We start from the raw sequence: 18,219 nt of genomic DNA, 5'->3' as shown, positions 1-18,219 counted from the left end.
GACAGTGTGAGTGTTATTAATTTAGTGGATTATTTTTACTGCTGGGGGGAAAACTAGGTATTAGGCCAATTCTTTGCTGGCCAATCTCCAATGGAGCTGGTCAGTTCCAGCAGCAAATACAATCCACTACTTTCTGGCAGTGATTTCCTCTTAAATTTGCTGGCTTAGCTGAGATGAATAGCTAAGCTACCTTGGTATTTCTAATATACCCTCATAGTTTCCTATCTTGTTTCATAGAGATGCCTTAAATATTGCAAATACTGATTTCTAATATTCTCAAACTGTGTAACAGCAGAGAGCTGCTGAAAAATGTGTTTAGCGGTACTTAGAAAGTTAAATAAACTCTCCCTTTTCCCTTTCCTGCTCAGGTTCTCCAAATCTAAGAACAAGGCCGCCCCCACGAAGAGAATCCAGTCTGGTTTGTATTGGTTTATGGTATATGTTAGCAGTGGGGTAGGTGTGTGGGTGCTTTCTGATACTTCCTACAGCTGTACAAGATGTGGAGTGTATCTGAGAGATCCTTTATTTTCATGCCTGTTCATTTTATTGTTTAAGTATTGAGCAGACCTCTGGACATCCTAATGTTAATTGGGGTCTGTTTTTCATAATGTTGCCCCAGCTAAGCAGGTATTGAACTGAAGAGGGAACATCCTAAAGCTACTATGTTCTGTGCCTGAGCATTAAAGGCCATTTGTCTGACTCAGAAAGTTTAAAGTTCCTCTGGGTGTCTTTAGCCCAGACTGGTCCTTTTGACCTTCTCTCATCTTTAACAACTGGGAACATCTCCCCTCCTTCCATCGCTACCGTATTTGAGGTGGCTAAGCTTTGCTTTTGTGTATGTTTAAAGTGACTTGGGATCTTATGGAAAGATGTGTGCTACAGGAATGAGACCTACTATGATTGTTTATCCTCAAAGCTAGAATTCTGGTGTTTTGAGAATAGGACTGTCATCTTCAGGTAGGAACTACTCAGTAGTCTATCTGCACAGAAGTCATCCTAATAACTTGTTTATAACTAGGCAATACATAGTGTTTAATCTTTGCTGTACTCTTTATGAGCAGCATGTGACTTGTAATTTTTCTGTGTCAGCTCAGATGCCTCTTAACAAACTAGATGAATAGCATATTAGCATTTTCTTCCTATTTCTCTTTGCATTAGTTTCAATTAGACTTTATTTTGGCAAGACTATTACACTTAATCCCATGCTAAAAATAACAGTGATAATATATGTGAAACCCTGAAGATGTCTGCTGTTTCCAATTATCTTCATTTAATCCAAACCATCCTATTATCTAAAGGCATTTTATTATGCTGCACTTCAGCTGTATTTCAGCATTTATAGTGCAGAAACATCCAATTATAACATTGTTAGACACGGTTCCTAAGGTGCAGTGATGCATTCTCTGTGAAATGCCACATGCTGTGCGTGGTGAAACATGGATTGTTAGTTAAAAGGATATCTTAGAAATGAAGGAGCGTGTGAATAAAGCACAGTATGCAATTTGCCTTTCTCCCATGAATGGCTTAGGATCATTCGGTGTCTTTGGCTGTCCTGTATCTGTCTGTGGCAAGTCTGACCTGTGTTCAAGAGATCCTGACATACTGCCATTCTTGTGTTAGAACCATAAGCAGTGAAGTGCAGAAGCTGTGAAGCTTCACCATCATCTAGTTGTTCTGGAGATGAGCAATGGCTAATCTGAAAAGCTTTCAATGTTGAAATTCTTGAAGGGACTCTTATCCCATTTATCACCTTAAAAATAATTGTAACGAACTCTAAACTGTGGCAGCTTAATGTGAAGGCACTTCACTTTTAGAGGAGTCTGGTATGCTGCCAGAATGGCTGTAAATAGCAGTGTCCTGCTTCTCATGGAGCCTCTATGAAATTTAAATGCAGGTTATGTTGGGTTTGACTAGAATTTCTGGGTCTTTGTTACAGGGAGGAACTGGAATCTTTTGATCCTGTAGTAAAGTACTTCCTTTCTCCTATAACTTCAGTTGAGCAAAGCTCTTCATAGGCATCTATGATACTATCCTTGTATCTTGCTACAACAGATGCCCATTAGCTCATATCACTGACTATTTCAGATTGTTTAAAAATCCAGCAGCAGATTAAGAGCAATAATTTATTAGGGTTACATTTTAAGGTAGTATATTTGATGATAGGCAGAAGTTATTACAGGCCTATTGCAATGCAATTTTCTGCAGTTGTGGCAAGCCATCCAGAACTGAAACTTTCTGGACAAAATCTTAGAGTAAATGGGCTGTTGATACTGTGACGGGAATGGCAGCTCATGCTTTATGGCCCATCAGTAAAATGTTTTACTGTTCAGGTAAAGATTATCACAGTTTTAATAGCTGGTGAAGGTGGCATGAACAGTGCGTATTTTGAAAGGCTTCTCTCTTGTGGCGCATCTCAATACATCAGCTTCCACTCTGGAGAACTGGGAAGTTATCGTTAGGAAGTAGCACAGGAAGAAGGAAGAGTTTCAGTGAATAAAGGCAAATATTTTTTCATACTGCTGTTCAGCCCACTGTTTCTTTAGTTTAATTGAACAAAACTTCCTATTTGCCTTAGGGTTTTCAGTTGCCCAAACCACCAGAGCCACCCTCCGTGGAAGTGGAATACTACACCATTGCAGAGTTCCAGTCATGTATCTCTGATGGCATAAGCTTTCGTGGAGGACAAAAAGCAGAGGTGAGCCTTAACAGTGCAGCTGGAAAAAACTAATATTTGGCTATTGCAGGGGATTGGACTGAAAGGGAGGAGTGGAAAGCAATTGGTTGAGATTTTTGTCTAAGTAGCATATTCCTTGTCATCTCCTAGGTTATAGAAAAGAATTCTGGTGGCTGGTGGTACGTGCAGATTGGAGAGAAGGAAGGATGGGCTCCAGCATCTTACATTGATAAGAGGAAGAAGCCAAATTTAAACAGAAGAACCAGTACTTTAACCCGCCCAAAAGTTCCTCCCCCAGCACCTCCCAGTAAACCAAAAGACTCTGAAGAAGGAACAACTCCTGGAACAGTTTCTTCAGGAGATAACCAGGACTCTCCCCACAAGCTGAAATATGAAGAACCTGAGTATGATGTGCCTGCCTTTGGCTTTGACTCGGAATGTGAAGTGAGTGAAAGTCATCGAGAAGAGGGCACTCCTGAAAAACGACTATTTCAGCCCCTCAAGCCCTCTCCTGTGTCATCACTTCAGAAAGCAAAGTTCAAAGTAGGAGAGTCTTCAGAAGATGTTGCTCATGAAGAAGAGACCATCTATGAGAATGAGGGATTCAGGCGTTATGTGGAAGATGCTTTGTCCAATAAGGAATCCAGTGGAGACTCCGATTCTCAGAAAAGCTCCTCTCTCTCCTTGATCCGAAGGAATTCTCCATGTTCCAGCTCTCCTAAATCATCACTTGTGAAGCTCAAGATGGACAAAAACGTCCAGCCCGATCTTGGAAAATGTCACTATTCCAGGAGCGAGGAGACAAAACCAAGGTCAGCTTCAGATGTTGGCTTACGTAGCATTCCAAGAACAGGCATGAAGAAAGAGCCTGGGCAGAGTCCTTCCATTAGAGCAAAGCCAATCGTTAGGCCCAAACCCTTCCTGAACAAGGCAGACTCTCAGAGCCAAGAAAAGATGGATATCAGCACTTTAAGGCGTCAGCTGAGACCAACTGGGCAACTCAGAGGTGGACTTAAAGGTTCAAGAAGTGAAGAGTCCGAGAGCCCCCCCCACACAGCTTCTGAGAACCAAGATGATCCTGTTAGGAGGAGCTCGGCTGATCTGATTACAGCTCCTTCCCGTGGCATTTTCTGCTCTAGCCAACCAGCCAAAACTGAGCAAGAAAATGACTCCAGATGTTTCTATGTGACCATTGACTCATACCAAAAAGTACAGGATTCTGAAATTTGCTTCCCAGCAGGAGTAGAAGTGGAAGTGCTGGAAAAGCAAGCCAGTGGATGGTGGTACCTGAAATATGGAGACATGGAAGGCTGGGCTCCTTCCCATTATTTGGCTCTCCCTGATAACCAGAGAGAAACAATGTCAGGAGAGACTGATGCTTCATTTGCCAGTAACAGGAAAAATGAAAACAAGTCAAACAGTTTAGAGAAGATAGAGAAGAGGGTTCAGGCTTTGAACACTATCAATCAGAGCAAACGCGCAACACCACCCATCCCAAACAAACCTCCTGGTGGTTTTTCAAAACCATCAGGACCAGTCAAAATGAGGAATGGTGTGAGGCAACTTGCCGTCCGGCCGCAGTCAGTGTTTGTGTCTCCACCACCAAAGGATAACAATCTGTCATGCTCCTTGCGCAGAAATGAGTCTTTAACAACTACAGATCATCTTAGGACCGTCCGTCGGAATTCTTCCTTCAGCAACGCATGGTCACAGCCCGGTGACGCAAAGGGAAAGCAGCCTGAGCGGTCAGGTACAGAGGGCTCGGAGACCACCTCCAACCTCCCTGCCCAGAGGAATGGGATTCCTGTGTCCACAGTTAGGCCAAAGCCCATTGAGAAATCCCAGTTCATCCACAACAACCTCAAGGACATCTATGTTTCCATTGCAGACTATGAAGGGGATGAGGAGACTGCAGGGTTTCAGGAAGGTGTCTGCATGGAGGTCCTCGAAAGGAACCCAAATGGCTGGTGGTACTGCCAGATCATGAATGGCGTGAAGCCATTCAAAGGCTGGGTGCCCTCAAATTACTTGGAGAAAAAGAACTAATACTGCAATATCTTTAACCTCCCTAATTTATACTGTTCCTGCTGTGTACATGTGGAAAAAACAATTGCTACACAAAAAGACGTTTCCCTGTGCTCCAGTTTGTACAAAGGGACAAAGGAGTCTATGCTGAGGACAAATCTGCCATGTTCTGGAGAGGTTTGTGGGGTTCACGTGTTGTAAGCAACCATGAGGAAGATGCAGCATAGTCAAATGCCTTTTTGTGAAGTTGTTAATAATCTTGTATGTGTAACAGGGTATGACATCCCATCTTTCCCGTTATTGATAGGAAACCAAATGTGTGCCTTTTGTGAGAGAGAAATACACATGCATCTACTTGGGGAGTTTTGTGCCAAACTGTTTTATAATCTTGGCTCCCTTTCTCCTCGTTCTTGTCCGTACGTGGAATACCCAAGAGTTTTGGATGCGTTTCCACAACTTACAGTAAGAAGCGAATGGAAGTTTCTGAAACACAAAGGGACTCTAATTCTTTGGAGATGTTCACTTTTTTTTTTTAACTATTGTCAACAGTTGGTTGGTCCAGAGTTGGAGCCTTTTCATTGCGGAGAGATTTGGTCTCTGACTTCAGCTGTGTTTTGTTGTTACTGCTAACTCACCAGAAAAGGCAATCAGGTGGTGTTGGTTGGGGCCTTTTTGTTTCCTTTCATTCTGTCTTGTTCTTTGAGTTGGGATTTCAGGTGTTCAAGGGCAGCGATGCCTACTGGTGCTTGTAAAAACAAACCTACAAACCCCATGCTTAAGCGCGTTGATTACTTTGTAGGCTCCATATTTAGTTCTGTGCCTGACTCCTGCCAGGTGATCCTGGTTGATTCTCTTCCCAGAGTTGGGTTTCTCAAAACTTGTCATTATCAAAATGTACAAAAGTCCCCTAAGACACTAAAGACAAAGCTGTCAAATGTGTTACTTCTTTTTTTGTGATCTGGTCCAAATCCAAGCGTGCTGACTGCTGGCGGGGCTCACCAAGGTATTACAAATAGCCGTAACCTTCTGCAACATCAGTGTTTACAATGGGGGGGAGGGGGAAGCCATCAAACTCAGTCTGCACATCCTTAATTTGTATATTTTTGGGGAACTGTTTTTGTGTGTTTTGTTTTTGTCTTTGTGTGTTCTGGGTTTACTTTTTTTTTGGTCTTGTTTTACCAGAAGAGACTTAAAACTGAAGTAGGAGCCAAATATGTGTTTCTGTTCCCACTTGAATCCAGAAAGTACATTTGTACTGGAAAGTGCACCTGGGCTTCTCGGGCTCAGAGATTTAATATCAAAGCAATTAGGTCTACAATGCGTTTAACCAGGAAGCTGCCTCTTCTAGTTCCATTTCTGTTTGCCTTTCTTAACTCGTGCTTTGAAACGTGGCACATGGTGGGGCTAGTGTGGTGGGAAATGGAAGAGACGTCCATTGGAAAAGGCTAGGAATGTGGAGTTATTCGTGAGGTAGCCAACTCTTGTACTGTAAACATCATTGGCTAAATCCCTACTGTACTTGAGGAAGTCATGCTTTTTTCTTTTTTTTTTTTTTTTTTAAATGGCCTTGTTAATCACTCAAGATCAATACCTACTTCCTTTAAATAATAGGCAGCATTGTAAATCTGTTTTAAGGGGGAGGGAGCAGACCATTTCACTACTGGTTTACACAAAATTATACATGCCCTTTTTCCACGAGTTTCATACTGATTTGGCTTGGAAGGTGAAGGTTATAAAGACTTTAAAATAGTTGGGATCAAGGGGCTGAGTAAAATAGCACAACAATATCATGTGTTACTGGGGATGTTTCTCTGCCAAAAAAATTTTACACAATTTATACGTTGTTCTTGTCTTTATTTTTTTTTTACGTTGTTTGCGGTTTTTATTAATTTCCATGGTAACATTAAGAGAGTTGCCTACAGCTGACCTGACTGATGTCCTTTTGGTAGCTGAAACAACAACCAGGTGCCACAACTGGCTATGAACAGTGCTGTGGTTCAAGCAGCTCTCCGCATCCAAGTGGGGAGGAAGGGTGTTTGATTGGGATCCCTTTAAATTGTGGTGGCAGGAGGAGGTGTATCTGCACAACAGCTCATATCACAGTGTATGGGGTCCTCTTTGTACCTTAACGTGTTACCATATAATATACATGTATATATCCAGTTAGCTACATCTTACTGGATGTGTTTCTGAGGCATTGTGGCCCTGTCTCTCATACTTCTCCCCATTTTTAGTTGTACTAATAAGGTAGCAGCCATAAAAGACTGCTGGAGCTGTTGTGAGATTATAATAGAAGTATTATATTCTTCTGCTGGACAGTATTAAATAGAGCAATACATAGAGTTATCTGCTAGATTGCAGTACTAATAGTAGTGACTTAGTGACTCGTATTAATGTTGTTATGATTTATTTTAACAATAATGATGCGGAAGTGGTTCATTATTTTGAATTAATGCACTTTAACAATAAAAGAAACCAAAATGGAAGCCAATGCAGAGAACCAAGTGCATTATTTAAAGGTGCAGTATATAATTATCATTTTCTTGAAGCACATATTTATTAAGAATTAACTTATTATTTAAAATATTCTAAAGTTTTGTTTAAAGACATTCCCACTAGGTCATCTCTTTGGGGGGATGCAAAAGCACAGCTCCCAGATCTTCTGCATTGAGCCACTGAATTCTCAGAGTATGGTGTGGCATGACGTGAGCCCCTACCCAGGGAGAGGAAAGCAGCACATAGATGGGAGAGCCCAGACTACTATAAATATTCTCACTTCCATCCAGCAAAGCCGAGCCCAGAGCATCTCTGAACTGCAGGAGTCCTTGCAGGGTTTGGGGTGGCAAAACTATTTTTGGCAGACAACTGTGGCACCTGGCTGCCGTGTGCCTTGCATGAGGCTGGTCCCCGGTGGATGCGGGCTTGCTGCAAGGCTCCAGCTAGTGTGAGGGCTTCAGGATCTGCCTGTGAAACATGGACCAGCTCTGTAACAGACGTCAGTCTGTCCCACAGCTTCCTTTCCACCTTGCTGGCTCACTTCTCCAGCTCTGGTTTTTGCAGGGAGATGGTTTGCCAAGCTCCAAGCGGTGCAGGGGATGACACAGAGTGAAGGTGCCTGCAGCACTTCCAGGGTTTTCTCAAGCAGCAGCCCAGTGTCTCATGGCTCAATTGCTCCTTTATCCCATCTTGAAGGCTTCTTGGCCCTCTGAGGAGAGGCCAGAGCCCATAGCTTGGCTGCAAAGCCAGGCTCATGGCCTCGCTCCTCCCTCTGCCCCTACCTGCACCAGCAGAAAGGATGGGGTGCAAAGGACCTACCTGATGCTAGGAACGAATGTGGGCCACCGCCTGGGACGCTGGGTTTCCCACCTGGTGGGGAAGCTTTGATTTGGGCTTTCCTTTATTTGGTGGCTGTTTTGACTGCTTGTGTTGAAAAGGGCAGTTTTAAAGCAAATACCCCCCAATGCAGTTTTCCCCCCTCCCATCTTACCATTGTCACAGCATCTCTCACTGATCTCTTTTTTGATTCTTTCAACTGAGAGATACTGGGAAAAGAAGTATTTTTTTCCATCGGCGAGCAGCTAGTTTTGGTCAGCTCCACTGATACCTGAAATAGCAAGCCCTTTCCACTGTTAGCCGTGAAACAGAGCGAAAGGCCTTAAGCTAAATCGGAAAAGCTGACTGCAGGGCAGGAAAACCTGGCAGGGTGCCTCAGAGGACAGTGTAGCGCTAGAAGTGTTTTAGCTCTTTTCTAAAATGTTAATGTTGCCTTAAGCTTTATTTACTAAGTTTGTCAGAACTGACACTGGATCAAGAGCAATACTTAAATGTAACGTACACCTCAGTGAACACTCAATGCAGAAATCAATAGTACTGTTTAAATTTCTCTCTCTGGTTTATTCTTGAACCAGATTAAGAGGAAGAGCTCTGCAAGGCTTGGGCAAAGCCATTTGCAGCTGAAGGGGGCCCTCCTCCGGGGGGAGAGGCGGCTGCTGTCACCGCATTGCTCTCACCCGCTGTCCGTGCTTTCCAAAAAGTCTTGAATTTGGACCAGCAGAAAATCCTAACTCCAATGCCAGAGAACAAAATTGAAGAATGTGAAAATTGTGTCTTACTGTATACTGCAACTTTAATAATAATGAGCACTTCTGAGTTCGTTATTGAGGTTTATATAATGCCTGAAAATTTTAATTGCTGGTTTCCCTTGTCTCCCCTTTCAAAACACTTTCTTATAAGAGCAAGAATAATATGTTTTTGTTAGCAGCCCTTCCCCGTGGGAGGCAATTCCTGTTAATTGTTTTAGCTCTCACGCCTTGCAGTGGGTGGGCGTAGTCATACCTACCAGTCCTTTTCAAGCCAAACTTTTCAAGATAAAAGATGCCATGGGTGTGTGTCGGATACTTAACCGATGTGTCTAAACAGGAAGTTTTTAAATCGAGGTGTACAAAAATAGCAAACAGACAATAATGAAGGATTGAAATTGGCTCACAGTTAGACTCTTGAAAAAGGAATTTCATGTCTGCACGGGTATAGCCAAAAAATTGATTTGGCCCTTGTGGATACATACCCCAAAGACTCCTTCCGTTATGATGCTATAAAGTTTGACGAAGGCATTATATAATTGTTTTCATCACTTTCAGATCTTAATGAATCGTATTTTATTGTAATATATATTCATTGCTTTCCTCAGTTAAAAAGAAAGTTACTGCTTTTATCTTATATGAAAACCAAGGGAATTTGATAAAGCATTCATTATTTTCATATTACTAGTATTAACAGAATAGAACTAGTACTATTTAATTTTAGATCTTCATAGCTAGCTTGTTAATAACTCATATTTTCCTGTGTTGTATCCTACTATTTTTTTCTATTTTTTCCCAAATACTCTGCATTCTTGAGAAAAAACAAATCCAATGAGTGGATAAGTGCAATATTCATAGAATAAACAGGCCCCTCATCCAGGACTTGGAGTGGAACGTGCAGTGTGAAATGTTTGCAATTCTCTATTCATGCACTCTTAGGGGAAGAGGGAATGCAGGGGAGGGGGCAGCTGGATGAAAATAGGACCCTTGGGTAGGTAGGGACTGATAGCTGGGGTGGTTTGGGGTGGGCATGGCTGCTTTTCATAAAAAAAGCATCACCTGTTACTGAAAGTATAAGGATCATGCAGCATGTTGCCAGGATTATGTATAGGACTTCTGAGCTATGCTTGAAACACTCTGTATGTCATCTATGCATGGTACTGTCTTCTGGTATGTCTCTGCTGGTTACGTCCTCTGTTACGCTTCAGAATCAATGATAACTTCAGAAAGGAAGATAATTCTGCTGGTGCAGTCCCAAGTTTTGATACTGTATTGTTACTTGTATTTATTGCGAGAGCTATAGGAATATTTTCACAGGTCCTTATTTCTTTTCTTTCTTTATTGTTAATCTAAGAAAAAAAGTCCCCATTTTATCTGGGTTAGTTCTCACTTGCAGAATTTCACAGTTGATTTGGGTATTGATTTCATATTTCTTGGTTTGCAAAGGTTGATCTCTCAGGTCCAAAATGAAGTTGGGAAGAAACTTTGCCCTTCAAAGAAGTTTTGTCCCAGATTCTATTTGAATGGAAGGAGAACTTCCATCTGTCCAAAATAATGTGACCTTCCAGGTAGCAGCAAAACCTACTACCTTTGAAAAACTGGACTGTTTTCGTAAGATGCAAGAGAAATGTGAAAGCCAGAGCATTTGATTCTCTGAGCTCCGGGAAGTACATCTCCTGTGGCTCTAGTTCATGTCCCTGGAGAGGGGGTGTACCTCAGCTTTCTGCTTAATTTTTGTCCTGCTGTTCTTAAGTTTGTCAAAAAGCCTTAATATTACCAGAGACCTTTGCATTCAAACAGAAAAACTGAATTCTGCAGCTGTACTGAAATAGTATCAATTACATGATTTTGGAAAACCTCTAATACTTTACAAATTAATCTGGTTTTGAGGAGCCAACTTAATTCTTTCACATGCTCTTGTCTAAACTGGCAAGAAGTCCATGAGCATCAGTAGAGTTACACTGACAGAAGACCCGCAGTGGAGCAAAGCGCTTTGTGGGCGCTCAGTGTGGACCATTCTCAGCAAAAGCAAGCACCGTGCACTCGGTTCCTACACCTCCAAAGGGTGCATAGGACTGCTGAGCCTCAGTGCTGCCATGCCATGATCCACTTCTCTGCAGGTCTCGCAGCTTTTTAAAAACAACTGGAGCTTTGCTGCTATTTGCTGGTGGCTTCCCATCACCAGCGGCTCCTTCTCTGGCAACTTCAGATGCTACTTAGCCTCGTAGCAAAGTGCTGTGTATAAATGCAGTGTTTGATAGCTGCCAACAGGACCAATATGATGGTCTGAGAGCAAATGTTTGTGTAAGTTATTTTATTTTCATTTGCTTCTAGTTGCTTGGTGGAAGCAGGGACCACCAATGTGGCGATGCGTGGGGAATGTGTCTGCACACTTGAACTGTTTGATGGCCTCTGCTAGCTCTGCCCAGTGTTTGTATTTCTCTTTCTCTCCCTCTGTGCTGCTCAGTAGTCATGTCTGTTGTGCGTGTCTGTAATTTTCAAATAAAGTACTGTATGTAGGGCTGGATCAGAAGCCCCCACAGTCAGTTGACTTTGGGTTGGGATGTAGATTACTGTTGCTGCTTTTCCTCCCTCCTTCTTGGACCCACCTTGGAGCAAAGCACAGACGTCTGTAAAAAGTCACCCATAACTCTAGTTTGGTGTATCAGTTTTGTGGGGTGTGCATGCGTTGCCAAGGGTGGAACGAGGGGATCTTTTTTCTTGGATGCCCTCATATCAGGGCTAGGGCTCTGCAGCGATTCCTGGAGCAAAAGCTGTCCCGCACCGCGTGCGGACCTGACTGGTGTAGGCAGAACAAATTAGTTTCTCCCATTTTATAATATCAGGGCTGGGCTGGTCCCATCAACAATGTTCTTCATTTGTTCTTGCATCAAGGTAGCATTGATTCTAGTTGGAGAGTGCAATTTTTTTTTGGTTTGTGTTTGTTTTTTTTAATAAATAAATTTGGTTTAAAGCTTCACACTGGCGTTTTACAGACCTGTTCTTGTCAGCATAAGCCACTACTGTCCTGAGTTGAGATTCCTGTTTGTTACTGAATCAAAATAATGGGAATTATGTTGATAATTTGGAAAGAAATGAGAGGCACTATATTGGCAGGGGAGAGATAGATAAGATATGAGGGAAAAGATGTTTCTAATAAGGCCATAAATTATTGGGTCTGACACTGCAGGTGCTTTCTCTGTATAGATGGTTTTAATACATCACTGCTCTGTGTTAGGATTTTTTATTATTGAGAAAAGTTGATTTTTTTCACTCTGTGATACACTATGACAATCTGTATCCTGAAGCCAATGATCCACCAAAGGAAGAAAAACATGGGTTCTGTGTTTGTTGTAGTTGAGGCAGTTTGTGTGTCTGGGAGTTTGCATACACTGAGGTTTGGCTGAGGGAGCAGGCAAGAGTGGCTGTTCCAGGTCTGCCTGCGTCGGCCCTCTGTGAAACAACCCTGTGCTAGCAGCACTTCAGGGAAAGTGTCAGGCTTAGTGATTTTTCCCTGATGCTCAGGTTTATTTGATTACAATGGTACCTGTCTTTCTTGGTCCCTGCTTGGTGGAGGAGAAAAACAGAGGGGAGGGAGAATCACTTAGCACTGTAGGGAGAAATTTTGAAATATAACATTTAGTATTAAAACAAATATTTCAGGCTTCTCCAGATATTCCCCTTCAAAGCTGTGTTAGTGACTCTGTCTCTGGTGTCTGAAATTTAAGCAACATGGCAGCTTTTTCTGTGCAGACAGTTCTTTTATGGTTTGAGAGCTTGTTCTTTAACTGCTTCTGGGTCACCAGGGAAGCAGTAATAAACAAAACCCCATCATCACCCTTGGGGTTTGGACTGGGGGGGGGGCATCAAATTCTGTTCTGACTCTGGGTCTCCCTGAGCATCCAGATGCAGTTTCCATCCCCTAGAAGCAGGACAGAAGAGAATAGTGCAGTCACTGGAACATAGCCTGTAACAATTAGTAAACTGGAACAAATAAAAAAGGAATTAAAAATAAACGTTTTAAAAAATGAAATATTTCAGTGAATAGCTGACTTAACTATTTCCTGTCTTGGGTTGGAGAGGGGGGAGTTATAATTGTTTCCAGTCTCTAGGAGGAATTTTTCTGCAGCATGCTGAATAGGCTTGCTGAAAAGTCTTGCTCGTTACTCATGATGAGTTCAAACCTAGAGTATTGCAAAAGCAAAGTGTATGTAGCATTACAATGACTTTTTTGTACTGAGGGTCCAAACTGAGAATTGTGGGGTCAATAATGTACAGAGTAGGTGCATTTCTGCTGTCTGGCTAACTTCACATTACATCAGTGCCATTCCTTTATTGCAGATTTAATTGCAGACAGCAGCACTCGTTACTCTGCTTGCAATGTTTGGGGAGAAGCAAGCAGATGAGCCTCCTCAGTTAAGACTCAATATCAAATTCCATGTCAGGAGAAGTCTTGCCAGCAGTTTGATTGATTGCTGCTTAGGCTGAAGTTCAGATGCAGATAACTCAAGGTGGGCGTTGAAAGCAGCTCAGCTGGACATGTACATCTGCAGCTGTTTCCAGAGCTGTTAATTAGCCAAAATTGTCTCTGGAAATGATAGGTAGTCAATTATTGGGAGCCTAAACCTGTTGTTGAATGAAGGCTGAAATCTGTTTGAGCAGTTGTGCTCCCCTCCAATAGCAGAGCAACTGCACGTGTCTGGACTGGAAACTGGGTTTTCCTGTCCCAAATTTGTATTTGGGAAAAAAAAAAAAATCAATCTAGGCCCGGTCTAAGTGAGATTTTGCAGTGGGTTTCCTGGGTGGCTGATGTTCTTAATGTGACCTTGAATATTAGATGCAGTTGTCATTTCTGTGTTGGTGTAGCGCTCCATTTTCTGGTGGTTAGGTGGTGGGAATGTACCTGATGGGAGCTTGGGAGAGTATGTCGGTGACCAGAGATAGAGAAATGTGTGGCTGGTCTTAGTGTGTGTGGTCAAGTTGGTGACACTTTTTTTTGTCTTTGTTTGTTTGTTTTCTTTTTAACATGGGAACCATTCTGTCTGTTAAGCTTGGGAAAAGGTCTAGAAGTTGGTGTGGTTTCTGTTGCAGAAGGAATATGAGAGCTTTTTTTTTTTTTTTTTTTCTTTTTAAGAGAGTTTATGGGCAGGAGTCCATTCAGTTTGGTTTGGGTTGCAAGGTCCAAGAGAGGAAGAAAATGAGTCTGGGGAAACCCTTTTTCACGGTAATAGCTTTGGACCATATTTTCTTGTGGCCTCTGATACAGCTTCACTGAAGGTAGTGGAGTGAATATTGTTCATTGTGCAGATGCTGGAGCTTTTGGCCAAGTATTAATTCTTTCAGAGCTGACAGGTATTTTGACATTCATGGCATCACTCCTTAATGTACCTATAGCAAATGTGAGCTAGAGACAGAAATAATAACTGCAGCTTCATGCATTGCCCAATTTTTGTTTAATGAACTTGAGATGATGACCAGTTAGATAAAACTGTTTGTACAGTGAACAGCTCCTGCAAGGGTCCAGATGTGCTTGGGTCTCTGAGATGCTTTCCTAGGAAAGAAAATAATGTGCATGAAAGAAAATTTTGCCTTTCTCAGTCACCCCAGTAAAACTGAAACCCAGAAAAATGGCATTTTTTGCACTTAACAGTATCTTTTGCTATTGATGGCAAAAGTTATCGTTAATGAGGGGTCAGATGCCTCAATCTGAACTGGCATAAAACAGAAGACCTTTTTGTGAATGGCCCTTGAGTCTGCATGTAAACAAGGTAGATTTGATGCAGTATAGAGTACTAGTTAACAAAGATGAGTAACTTCTCTATGGGCCAACACACAAGATGCATTATCAGTGGGGAAAACGCAGCTCTCCTTTTTACCAAGTGACCCTGTAGAAATGTCCCTCAAGTTTTAGCACAGCACAGCTAGGGACCTGTGATGATTTAGCTGATACTTAAAGTACTGTGGGCCTGGTTCTGTGACTGGGACAATAGAAGTGCGTCTCTGTCCCAGTGACAATTAATGAAATTTTCATAGCACAATGTTTTCGTTTGCTCTGGATTTGACAGTGGTGGTGGTAAACAGTTGCGCAAAGCATTATCTTCCCCCAATCCAGACTTGCAGACTTTAGTGCCCAGTCCAGAACTGGTTTCAGAGCTGTCCTCATGGTTATGTTATAGGCCACGTGCAGTAAATGCGGGGTTGAATATCACCAGATCAGCCGGCGTCTGCTCATGTCACAGGTGTGGGTGACTGGGTCGGGGTTTTGCTGCCCTGGGTGGGACAGGGGCAGCACATGGGGGCTGCCCCCTTCTCTGTGACTGCCAAACGGCCATGTGCCGTGCTCAAGTCCTTGCTCGGAGAAGTGCAAAACAGTGTAAAGCAACTGAAGTTCGGAGGTTTTCCCTAGAGCAGCACATTCTAAAGCAGTGAAGTAAAACCAAACATTTGTTTGGGGGATTTTAATCATGTCTGCACCTGTAAAGGTGAAAACTCTGTGTAGGTCTCTCAACAGGGAATGAGAAACACAAATGGTCTTGGGCAATTGTGCATGTGAAGATGCAGAGCAAAAACTTCAGATTGCTGTGCCTAAAAGTAGATCTCAGCATTTCTCTTTAGGCATTTATTAGAGCTGGTGTTATCTTGGAATTGAACAGCATTTAATAGTGGTTAATTAAGACTGTTCAAAAACTCCTGGAGGAAAAGACAAGACAAACTGAGTTCTGGACACTTGTAGAGGAGGGAGTTGCAATAAATGTAAAATATTGCCAGGTGCTTTATGAACTTCATTTTTTATCCTAGGATTGTCACAGATCTTTGTGACTGTATCCTGGCCCACACTAGTGCTGTGGCACAGCAACTGGGTGGTGACACTTCTCTGCAAAACTTCACAGCCATGCATCTGTGATAGGCATGTGTATATTGGAAAAGATGAGCCTGAAAAGGGCCTGGAGTAAGATACACTTGATAAAATAGCTCCTGTTTTGCATGTTCCAGATATGCTGAAATAACTTTCATTTAGGCAACTTCAGGTCCTTCCAGGCATCTCCCATCACACACCCTGACAGCATGCAGGCGCTGCAGTCTGCCAGGTTTTGGAGGGTGGCAAATGATAGTGGAAAGGGAAATTCAGGAAGCACACTGTCACTGCCCTTCCTGTTCTTCAGCCCTGCCCGAAGGCAGAGCTCTGCCTGGCCAAAGCAGGACCAGACCCTTGGCACGGTGTTTGCTGTGTCCCACAGGGCTGAGCTCAGCTCTGCCAAGCTCTTTGAGTGATGTTCTCTGGCACTGTGCACTGCTGCACAGCGATGATGCTCTGCTCTCCATGTGCGCAAGACCTGGGGAGGTTGTGAGGGACTGCCAGAGTTTGAGGGCTGTTTTCTCAGAGTTATTACAAATTCTTGCAATGTGAACCTCTAATGTTTTCAAAGACTCAGGCAGAAAGGACTTGCTAAAGAGACTGTACCTGTCATCTCCCAGTTCATTGATTGCTTGGACCAAAGGTGGTGCTAAATCTGATCTTTGTAATATTTATATTTTGTTGGACTTTTTTTTTTAAAGTGTTTGATAAAACAGATGCAGTGTCCTTCTTACATGAGAAATTTAGTCCCGGCTTGGGACATAGCAAAACTCAGTGGACCTTCAAGGTCCAGAATTGTTGCTTGTTAACATTTGAGCAGGCTTGCAGTGTTCTGGGGGGAGGTGGGAAAAGGGTACTCTATCTTCAAATGCTTGCAGACTGTAAGAATTGACTTGTGATTTTTTTTGTTTGTTTGTTGGTATTTTGTTTACATTGCCTCTTATGCCCTAATGAAAAAATAAATTTTTGACCTTTTTAATTGTGATCCAGTTGGTTATTTTGGTTTTGTTTTTTTCAATTTTTCAGTACTGTTTTAATTCCACTTGTGTTTGTCAAACCACTGAATTTACCCTTCCCAGAAAAACTTACAACTTATTTGTACATGCAATTGCAAATTTCAGCTTAGGCTTAAATGGATAAAGGAGCTTCTCTTGTCCCCTAGCCCTGAGTTGTTATTGTATGCTGCATTTTTGTCTCTTTACTAATCAACAAAGTTTTATGGACTGCTCACCTCTGCCCTCAAATGTGAAGTCTGTGTTGAGCAAGGTTTTAAGGTTTAAAATACTCTGTAAGGATGTTTTTTGGAGAGGGATGTGGCATCAAATCCAAAATAAGAAAAGAAGCATCCTTTTACATGAGTGGCCCTTTGGTTCTGTGATAAAAGGGTTGTTCTGCAAGTTGGGATGAGCCCTTAACACCTCTGCGTGCAGGCAGTGCTTGAACACAGGATATTATGATCTGATCCTGTAAAGTTGCTAGGCCCTACTGACTTCTTTTACCCGGCTTTGAAGGTTGGAGGCCCCAGATAGCTCAACAAGTAGAAGTTGCTGTGTGAAGCAGCAGACAGATAAAACTGAAGAGTTTCTCGTAATGTTCTCCCCCGCCCTCCTTATTCAGGACATCTCTTGGGGATGCAGAAGGGAGTAGATTAGGGGATATAATGGGGGAGCGGACTTAATAGGGGATGCAATAGCAAACAAGTTGTTTTCTAGCACTTCAGTTCCCAACTTGGCTATAGGAGCCTTCTACAAAGTGTTGCCCACTTCCTCATTGTCTGTTAGCAGTTTGCAAATCTGTAGGTAAAAGGGGTCATGCCTGCTGCCTGGCTGCCACCTTGGAAAGCAGGACTGCAGAGTGGTGTTGGCCCTCCCCGACTTTTTGTTCCTGCAGCAGAGAATGACCTTGCGTGAATGCATCCTGCATTTGAGCATGGGGCTATGCCTTCACCATGTGCTGTAGCACTTCACAAACATCCTGTGGAGAAATGAGTCTCGCCCAGGCCCTGAGGTGAGCCAGCTCTCATCGGAGCTACAGCGTTGGCTAGCAGCACCCATGAGATGTTCTGCCATGCTGGCACGTAGGTAGATGGTGCACGAGGAGTCATGTTTGGGCACCCCAGCTGTCTGAAGGATGCCAGGAATTAGATCTGAGACAGCACACAGTCCTGGGCATTTTAAGACACAAACTTAGTGACAAGTGTGCCTGGGAACTGTGCCTCCTCTACACACAGAGTAAGAGTGAGCCAGCCAGCTTAAGGTTGAAAGGGTTTTTCTGGACTGCTGCAATCACCATATAATGTGATCGCCACCCTTGTATATTGTAACCCACTGTTAATTGCTCCCTTCATTCCCCATTTTTCTCAGAGAGCTGCGCTGCACTCAGACTAAATATTTCTGGTCCTCCTTGTGTGTATTGGTAGCGTTTGTAAAGGAGTAAAGTGAACCTTAGGAGAAGCGGGGCGGGGGGAAGAGGCTGTGTGCCGTGCCGGGTGTAGAGCACCAGGTGGCGATGCTGGACCAGCTCTGCCCCTCCTGGACCACTTTCGGGGCATCCTCCTTCCCTCCTTCCTCCAAGTCCTCCTCGCC

The 18,219-nt window shown here is 43.0% G+C and overlaps 1 protein-coding gene across 5 annotated transcripts in view; it reads left to right on the top strand.

Moving 5' to 3' along the window:
- Positions 1-16,619, top strand: part of SH3PXD2A (SH3 and PX domains 2A) — a 268,881-nt gene extending 252,262 nt beyond the window's left edge. For all 5 annotated transcript variants that reach the window (XM_049810140.1, XM_049810141.1, XM_049810139.1 and 2 more), the window contains 3 exons: positions 369-418; positions 2,576-2,695; positions 2,825-16,619. In XM_049810140.1, coding sequence (XP_049666097.1) covers positions 369-418; positions 2,576-2,695; positions 2,825-4,720 — 2,066 coding nt within the window. In that variant the 3' untranslated portion in view covers positions 4,721-16,619. The remainder of the gene's footprint in view (positions 1-368; positions 419-2,575; positions 2,696-2,824) is intronic.
- The last annotated feature ends 1,600 nt before the right edge of the window (positions 16,620-18,219 follow it).

This window comes from Accipiter gentilis, chromosome 9 (assembly GCF_929443795.1).
Source record: "Accipiter gentilis chromosome 9, bAccGen1.1, whole genome shotgun sequence".
Lineage (NCBI taxonomy): Eukaryota > Metazoa > Chordata > Aves > Accipitriformes > Accipitridae > Astur > Astur gentilis.
The sequence above is the reverse complement of the archived record's forward strand: the minus strand, read 5'-3'. Positions and strand labels throughout refer to the sequence as shown.